The sequence below is a fragment of the Gymnogyps californianus genome, chromosome 1 (assembly GCF_018139145.2).
Source record: "Gymnogyps californianus isolate 813 chromosome 1, ASM1813914v2, whole genome shotgun sequence".
NCBI classification, from domain to species: Eukaryota; Metazoa; Chordata; class Aves; order Accipitriformes; family Cathartidae; genus Gymnogyps; species Gymnogyps californianus.
The window spans coordinates 19,884,433-19,893,630 of record NC_059471.1 but is presented as its reverse complement, the minus strand read 5'-3'; the positions used below and the strand labels follow the sequence as shown (position 1 = coordinate 19,893,630).

The window sequence follows — 9,198 nt, the reverse complement described above, 5'->3', positions numbered from 1 at the left end:
TAGTAGATATAATTTATAAATAATTTTGGGGGCGCACGCTCAAAAATTTTTTACTGATGGGGTGTGCGAGCAAAAAAAAGTTTGGAAACCACTGTTCTAAGAAAAGGAAGACCTTCAAAGCCAGCTTTATACCTTCCATTTTTAAAGACAACACTAGTTCTTCAGAACTCAAGTAAGGCTGATGTGCAAGTGTGCTGAACCACATCTTCCTCTGAGAAGGCCAGCAGCTCCTCAGTCTCCTGGGATACACTGGTGTCACTGAGACCACTCCCAATCCATGGATTGGCATCATCCTGGCACAAGACGGAGCAGCCCCTGGAAGCCACAGTGGTCTGCCTTGGCTCCCCTCACTATCCTGCAGGAGGACAGGCAGCCTTACACAGCTCATCTCTGACTTTCCCCTGTCAACGTATCTTCGTCAGCAGGGAGAGTAACACTGAGCATGCCTGCCTTCAACCACACCGCTCACATGCTCATCCTCCAAAATCCAGCCAGCAGTGGTTTAAGAAACCATCCTGTACAAGGAATCCCCACTAGGCCACCTACCTCTACTCATCAAGCCCAGAAGTTATCAGATAAAGGCTCCAGCCCTCCTTTCCATTTCAACTTCTGCTTAAAAGCCAACTTCTGAATTTCTCTGCAGAAATCCACTTTAAAAAAAGAACAAAACCAAACACCACCACACTATCAAAAGATTAATAACATCAATCTTTACTCCAAACAAGAGAGAACTACAGAACACCTGTAATCCTTCTGGTCGTATTTTATGGAAATCTTGAAACACTGGACACACTGACTTACTGTTCAAACTATAACAATCAGGGACAGGATGATGGCACTGCTAAAGATAAGTGTTTCCTCTAAACAAACTAAAAGTTAAGGTTTAAAAGTTAACTTTCATTTCTGATGCTTAGCTTTGTCTTCAGGTGTTCTTGCTTAGCAACAAAAGCAAAAAAAAAATAAGCCTGCTTTAGAACAGCAAGTAGGAATAAACAGAAGATGTAATCATACAAAGAAGCAATAGTTTAGTACGGTCTCATGCGGCTCGATGGGGGCGGTGCGCGATTCGGAGGAGTAATTGCTATATCCAAGTAGTCTCCTATCTGGAATTTCTGAGACTGCAGTGTCATGGAATCATCTGTGCCCTTCCTGCCCGACATGGTACTGCCGATCTCCTTCACCCTGCATGCAGGAGAGAAAAGGCAAGTTAGTTATCAGAGGCAAATCTCTCCAGATGTCCAAAACAGGAACGGTATCAGCTCATAACCACCTTCCCATGCCATCCTCTGCACTGTATTTAGCATTTAGCTATGTACACAGCATGCTGGGGTTTTTCTCTCCAGTACCAGGTCCACCAAGAAAAGCTACACCGAATCCTCTTTCTGATGGGGCAGAGGGGTGGGGGAACCTTCTACCGTATTAAGTTAAATACTAGAGAGAACCCCTTGCCCCCTTCCATACAGACACAGAACAAGACCCCACAGATTGCAGAGCAGGATATATCCACCGGTTGCTGACAAAGGTTAGTTCATACCATTTTGGAAGATAGATACCTGCAACAAGATCACTGCTAAAACTCAAATGCATTCTCAGATGCAAGACCTACCATGCCTTGTATCACCAGAAAGAAAGCTTTCTCTCAAGCTGTAGGTCCATGTTCTGGTTGGTTGCCAATACAGTGACCAAAGCCTTCCAGCACACAGGCTCATTGTTTTGGGAAGACATTAACAATGATAGTCACCAAGCAAAATTTAGAGTTTGTAGTGGTCATCATGCAGTCTGTTATCAAGAACTTCAGAAATTTGGTATGTGGGTTCTGAACTTTAAAATCAGTGTTAATGAAAAATAATTTACTGCTCCAGTGCCTGAAGTCTTCTATTAACCCGGACAGGAAACGCCATTTACCTATACCCAGGCCTCTTGAGATCTGTAAAAACAATTGCAAAATTGAAGTGTGTGCCCTTCTTCCGTGCTTCTGGGTAGACTTCTTTCACTAAGCTGGTCAGCTCTTTCAGAGTTGCGTCCATCCTAGATTAAACAAACAAACCAAAGCGGTTCATGTTCTCAAAAGCAACAACAATAAAAAAAGCTTCCCAAAACCCATTTAAGACAAAATCAATATATTGCTACAACTTAACTATACATTTCCTTGCCTTTGCGTACTTTCTGTCAATACCTGAAGATGAGTAAGGTCTTACATTTTGGCTACATAGTGAACCATTAATTTCACAACTACACGACATTCCAAACAATACATTTTGATCTAACAATAAAGTGACAAGAAGTTGCTCTAGTTATTGATTATAACACCCAGGAGAATTCACCACTGTCATGGTTTAACCCCAGCCAACTACTAAGCACCACGCAGCCGCTTCCCCCTCCCCCCTCCCAGTGGGATGGGGAGGAGGAAGAAAAAAAAAAGTAAAACTTGTGGGTTGAGATAAGAACAGTTTAATAACTAAAGTAAAATAAAATACACTACTAACTAAGAATAATAATAATTGTAATGAAAAGGAATATAACAAAAAAAAAAAAAGAGAAATAACACCCAAGAAAAGACAAGTGATGCACAATGCAATTGCTCACCACCTGCTGACTGATGCCCGAGCAGTGATCCGCCCCTCCTGGCCAACTCCCCCCTGTTTATATACTCAGCGTGACATTCTATGGTATAGAATATCCCTTTGGCTAGTTCGGGACTGTACTGGCTGTGCTCCCTCCCAGCTTCTTGTGCGCCTGCTTGCTGGCAGAGCATGGGAAACTGAAAAATCCTGAACTTAGGATAAGCGCTACTGAGCAACAACTAAAACATCAGGGTGTTAACATTATTCTCACACTAAATCCAAAACACAGCACTGTACCAGCTACTAGGAAGAAAATTAACTCTATCCCAGCTGAAACCAGGACAACGACTTACTGTGCACTGGACGCAGCATGGTCTAGTGCAAATGTAGCTTCTAACTAGCTTCCAGTTTACTGTGACATTAAGACAAATCTGTTTACCTCCATATATGTTTCAACATCTGCTTTTCCAGGTCTCTTAGAAGAGCTACCATTTAAACAGTGGGGGCCTCTTTTTTGAAATGCATTAATGCATTTATACAATGAACAGTATAAGAGTTTCCTCGCCTAAGCTGACATCTATGTTAAAACAGTTTCTTGAATATTAGAGGAAATGTAAGAAAAGAAGAAAAAAAAAAATTAATAGAGTTTTACATTTCCATCAAGATCTCCATTTCTGCCCTAACAGGCAGCACTCCTCCTTTTCCCAGCCTTCAACCACACCAGGGCTAAAGCTCATTTCTAGAATTTCAAGAACAAAAGGACTCAATCATCGCAACTAAAGTGGCTCTAATTATACAGGCTGTACACTCCCTCCAAGCCTCAAGCAACCAAGGAGCAGTGTGTTGACAGACAATGCCCATTCTGACTTCTGCAGATGGCAAACAGCTCAGACACCATCAATAGCCTGGACTGAGTCCATAAATCCCATTAAGAAGTAAATTAGAACTGCGTGCTTTGCTAGCCACAAAAATGGATTTATTCAACCATACGACATACCAGTTATAAGCCCAGCAGACACCTTGAAGGAAAAAGAAGATTTTAAAAGTAGCATAATTCACTTTCAAAAGCATTCTTCAAAATACTATAACCAAAAGCTAATGCGTTTCCAAAACAGACTAAAGCAGTTCTCCAAACTAAATTTGAAAGCAATAAAAAGCAGCTCTCTGTTAAAGCACTGCTACCTGACCATACAAAAAGAAACACATTACTCCACTCTCTAGAGGCTCTGACTTAAACCAACACACCATTCACACAGCAGTTCAAGCCGTCTGGGACAACTGCTTCTACTGAAAAAACAGGGCTATTGGAACAAAATTTAAGCATTAGTTAAAGGAGACCTCTGTGTTGAATAGATTCGTTGTGATAACCAAAGATACACCACAACACAAGCCTCTGATTACGTGTATCAGTAATTGGGCAATTCAACCGCAGTAAGTTTCAGTGTGCAGTAATCAGCACTTAGCTAAAGTTGTGCTTCCACACATGCCATGTCTGAGTTGCCATGGCTATAGGCAGAAGTGCTCTATTTCAGTGGCAGCTGCCTTCCCCCGCGGAGCTGCCACCACAGCGGAGCGCACAACCGCCCCCATGAAAACTTCCCCACGTTTCCTGCTTTACAAGACCTATCGAACTCCCTCTTCCAGCTGAATATCAGACAAGGAGTTCAAGCCGGGCAAGCTCCCCGATACCGCCCGCAGCCCCCGTCCGCAGGGCCTCGCTCGCCTCCGTGCCCGAGGGCCGGGCGGATGGGCCCGGCCCGCCGCCGCGCACCCACCAGGTGTAGATCTGCAGCTCGCTGGAAGGCACGTTGCCGCGGGAGAACTCGTCCATGCGGTGGTGCCGCCCGTTGTTGGTGGTGAAGACGCGAAGCAGCAGCGGGCACGTCTGCGGGGCGAGGCGAAGATGAGGGGCCAGCCGCCATCCCCCACCGCCCCCCCCTCCTCCCCAGCCCGAGGCCTCACGACGTCGCCATACTCTTCCCCCCCCCGCCCCGGTGCCCGCCCTGCCGCGCCCGGGAGCGGCGTAAGAGGACGCGCGGCGGCACCCCCAGCACCTTTTCCCGGTCGATCGGCTTCTCCGGCTCCTTCTTAATCTCCTCCTGCGTGACCCGCGACTCCACCGCCATCTTGTCCCGGCGCGCAAACAACCGGCGGCCCCGGATGTCCCGCCGGGCGCCTCAAATCTCGCGAGAGGAGGGAGGGGGCGGTGACGGCCACGGCGGGGCCGGGCCGGGCCAGCGCAGGCCCCGAGTGAGGCGGGGGAGGGGTGCACGCAGCGCATGCGCGCGGGCAGCGCGGGAGAGGAGCGGAGGCGGCGGCGGGCCGTCGGGCGGCCGGGCAGCCTCGGCGGGGGCGGCCCCCGTGGGGCACCGCTGGCTGGGGCGCGGGAGCGGGGCTGGGCAAGCGGCCACAGGGCGAAGGGGTGGCTTGCAGGAGGAGAGGAGACGCGGCCGGGGGCTGCCCCACCGCCGCGGGCTGCCGCTGCGCGGGCCCCGCCCCGTCGGGGCCTGAGGGGAAGGGTGGTCGGCGCTGCCCGGGAGCGGCCCTCGGCCTCCCGCCCGCGGGAGGGTGGCGGTTCCCGGGGGCCTGGCGGCTTGGCCCCGCAGCCTGCCCTCGCATCGCCACTGAGCGGCAACCTGCGAGGGCAGTGCGGCTGTCTGTTGTTCCAGTGCGGCCGCGGGCCGCCCGAGACTGGTTTGGGGACCCTGTTCTAGCTGAGGCTCTGCTAGGTCTGGCAGCTACCTTCTTCGGGGGCAGCGTGATTAGTAGTAGTTACCTGACAGGACTTTACGTGATTCTTCCTAAAACCTGGAAGCATCTGGGATAGAATCGCTGATCCGAGCAGAGTATTGCACTCTTCAGGCTCTGAGTTGGCAGGGGTTAGGATGTGCTGCCATAGGCTTCTCTCCTTGTCCTGCTCAGTGTTGGACCCCTGTATTCTCTGAATCATTGCCTGTGTTTTCTAATACTTAGAAAAGCTTTTAATAAGCTACTGATATTGCTCCTCTTGGAAAAAAACACTTCTTTCTATATGGAGACAGATTTAAACACGTTTAGGTAAATACTACAATCAACCGCTGTAACTAGCAGTAGATTAAAATAAATTAGAAAGGGGTGTATCACATTTAGAATTTAGCTTCCCTTAATATTACAGTCAGGAAAGATCAAATGCATATGCTTTCCATTTATGGTCTTGTTTTTCCAAGAATAGAATCTTGTATTAGGTTAAATTTGTGGTTGTGTCTTAGAAAATAAGTAGGAGAGAGGTCTGTGTTTCTGATGTGATAACTTTTTTTTTAAATGTTGAGAGTTGTTGTTAGAATGGGGGGAGGGGTTGTTCATTTGTTTTCACAGAATTTACACTTAGATTGTTTCCTCAAGTGCTGTGAATTTATTTCTTATTTCAAGAGTAAAACAATTTTTCTGTAAAATGATGCACAAATGTATGTGCTTGCAGGTGCAAAATAAGCAAATATCAGAGCCTCATAGAATTGCTGAGGCTGGAAGGGAGCTCTGGAGGAGACTGCCTAGTCTAAACCCGTGCTGAAAGCAGGATCAGCAAGGGCCAGTTGCTCAGCGCCAGGTCTGGGTGGGTTTTGAGTGTGTCCAAGGATGGAGACCTCTCTGGGCAACCTGCTCCAGTGCTCAGTCACCCTCACAGTTGGAAAAAAAAAAAAAAAGTTGGTTTCTTTTTCTTCTTACATTTAAATTAAATTTCTGGTATCTCAGTATGTGCCCATTGCCTCTGGTCCTGTCACTGAGCACCGCTGAGAAGCCTGACTCTGTCTTCTTTACTCCCTCCCATCAGGTATTTATACACAGTGGTAGGATCCCCCTGAGCTGGCTGTCTCAAGGCTGAACGGTCCCAGCTCTCTCAGCCTGTCCTCATATGACAGATGCTCCCATCCCTTAACCATCCCATTAAGCTATACTTGATGCTATATTATTATAGTGTTCCTATACTGCTCATAATTTTCTGTTGATGCTTGCAGCAGAGTACAGCACAGAGCTATGTGCTTCTGAAGCTGTGTCTCAGGGTCTCTGTTCTGCAATGTACTTCTCTGAGTAAGGAGATTCAGGGTGAATTTACATCTGTGTTGGGCTGCTTTCCCAAGTCTAGTGTCAGAGAGAAATAAATACAATAAATTCTGCACCATGAAAAAAGCATATGCTTGCTAAGGTGTTACAACTGTTGAAGTACCTGTGCTCTACGCGTGATGTTGTGGTTTGATTTCACATTTCCAAACACTGTAGATAGATGTTTCCAATGTATTATTTATTAAAAAAATATGTAGGGGAGAAAAAAATTATTAAAATATATTCACCTATGAGGTTTCTGTGTACCTCATAAAGAAGAAAAAGGGTTATGAGTCCATACTATAAAAAAAAGGAAAAAAGCTCTTGCAGTTCACCTCTAATATAATGAACGGGATTTGGTTTAAAATGTTGATTTATGGCACACCTAATACAAGGCAAGAGAACCAAGAACCTATTGGAGTTCCCCCTCAGCTTTTATTAACTTCATTTTGTGGTAGCCTGGATAGCATTGTACAGATTTCAATCTACATTAAGTTATAGCATATCATCATTTTATTACCAAAGGGAATGACTCAGCCTTGCCACCATTTGCAGGATTTGATTTCCCAGGCAATGATACAGTTTATTACACTGCTAAAATTAATTAGATCTGCCTTGATAATACATGCTTTGGGCTCAGTATGTGAACCGCCATTTCCAAAACAAAGGAATTTATGTCTAGAATCAGGTATCGTAAAGGAACAGCTGTAACAAATAAAGCACAGTTCTGTTATGAATCTAAGTAGTTCCTTCTGCTAGAACTTTTTGAGTGCTTTATTTATGTGAAAAATGACCTAGTGGGCTTGAGTTTTAAGTAAATTCAAGCATGACTTAATTTATTATTCATGAACTGTATTAACAATCACAATTTATTTTCAGTCTAAAATCTTAGATTCTTATGTTACGTATTTGGAAGAGAAAGTTGAAAATTATTTGGAAATGAAAATGCAGTTATGTGATCTGTAACCTGGACTGCGGGATGCAGGTTTTACTGGAAACGGTGCTGTCTGGTTAAACAAGGCATAACACGTTAAACTGGATTCCCACCGGTTTAGGCTGAGGTCCCACGTGTACCCGAGTGAGTCTAACAGCTCGCTCTTGCCAAAGCAGGGGATTTAGCTCCCTGCTGCCTGTCCTCTCAGTCACGTGAGGGTTTTTTCCCTCCCTTCTGCCAGGTGTGGCCCTCACTAGATGCTGCCAAGAATAAGTTAAATTCTCCAATTTAAGATAGAACTATCCAGTTGGGCTGGTTTTCTGTCGGTTTATTGCATTTGACACTTTCTAAACCTGGTGCAAGATGAGTGGTGGAAGTGCGTGCCCAGGAGTAGCTGGGAGATGGAGGGAGAGAATAGGAATGGAATAGGGTCTGTCCCTTCAGTGGTAGTGAGATGGTTGATTGCTTCACCCTCCCTTCACATTTTCTTAGGTTTTGGGGGTGAGGGGTCCCCTCTACTTGTCAGGGACGCTGTGTTCTGTGCAAACAGTGTATATATGTGCAAACATGTATATATAGTGTATGCTATAAAGAAAATGAAAGCTCCTCACTGAGATGGTGAGGCAGAGTAAGACTGTACATACAAGCAAGTCTCTAGCCTTTATTGTAAAGGTGATACCCAAAATATGAATCAAACATTTTCAGATATGAATGCCTGTAGAGAACCGAGACAAGTGGTCTCAGAAGTGTGAATTGCCTCTTTAAGAATTGTTAACACACTTTCCTATTTCAGTGGTTATTTAAATAGCGAACTTTTAATTGTTTATTGGAGCATCTAGATGGTGTGTTGGTGCCATTAGGACATGGGACTGCGCAAAGCTGCCCCAGCCATCTAGAGAACAGCATTGCGGGTCAAGTAGCCTGTTGGCCTATGAAACACGATAAGTAAATTGTGATTGAAAGGGAAAACCAAAAGGAGCAGTTCATATTGGGTGACTTAAAACTTTCTGGGCAGAACAGAGAACATGATAGTAACTAGAAAGCGTCCTTGGGAAGATACAGAAAGGAACGGCACAACCGGGCCTGGGATATCAACCATTGAGGTAAACCTCCAAGAAACTAGAAAAATTGTAACAGATGACCAGAACAAGGAACTCTGAACGTTTCAGACCTGTGAGTATACTGAATCTCAGCTCAAAGAAGGTGAATTAGCCTCACCCTCTGCAGCATGCTGTTTTCAGGTTCCCAAGGCTCCCAGGACTTCTGGCTTATTGGCTGCATTTGTGAGTTCTTCCTCACCAGGACTACATACCGCTTCTTAATTTGTCATGGTTGTATGTGTATCCCATAAAGCTTGTTTGATAGAGGACTTGGTCTTTATCTTGACTGTGGAAGGTTCAACTACCCTGTTCTGGCAACAGCACAATCGTCTTTCAAACATCTTTACAATCAACCGAGTGAGCAAAGTCTCAAATTTGATGGAGCTTCTACTGCAAACTGGCTGTAACTGGTGGTGGAAGAACACCATCACGTTTTCTTTGCAAATATTATTGCTGGTATTTCCTACATTTCGTGTCGTGGTAACATCACAGATGTGGTTTATGTTCAGAATGCTCTGTGTGC

General features: G+C 45.5%; 1 protein-coding gene across 1 annotated transcript; it reads right to left on the bottom strand.

Moving 5' to 3' along the window:
- Positions 1-689: 689 nt before the first annotated feature.
- On the bottom strand, positions 690-4,717 carry SAP18 (Sin3A associated protein 18). Its single transcript, XM_050914072.1, has 4 exons — positions 4,619-4,717; positions 4,340-4,449; positions 1,906-2,028; positions 690-1,182 (listed from the first exon to the last, which is right to left on the bottom strand). The coding sequence occupies exons 1-4, from the start codon at positions 4,688-4,690 to the stop codon at positions 1,026-1,028; spliced, it is 462 nt and encodes a 153-aa protein (XP_050770029.1). The 5' UTR covers positions 4,691-4,717; the 3' UTR covers positions 690-1,025.
- Between the last annotated feature and the right edge of the window lie 4,481 nt (positions 4,718-9,198).

Coding starts and splice junctions, on each gene's coding strand:
- SAP18 (XM_050914072.1), bottom strand. CDS start 4,690: ATGGCGGTGGAGTCGCGGGTCACGCAGGAGGAGATTAAGAAGGAGCCG. Junction 4,450..4,618: donor AGCCGATCGACCGGGAAAAG/GTGCTGGGGGTG, acceptor CTCGCCCCGCAG/ACGTGCCCGCTGCTGCTTCG. Junction 1,183..1,905: donor CTCAAGAGGCCTGGGTATAG/GTAAATGGCGTT, acceptor TCCTGCATGCAG/GGTGAAGGAGATCGGCAGTA.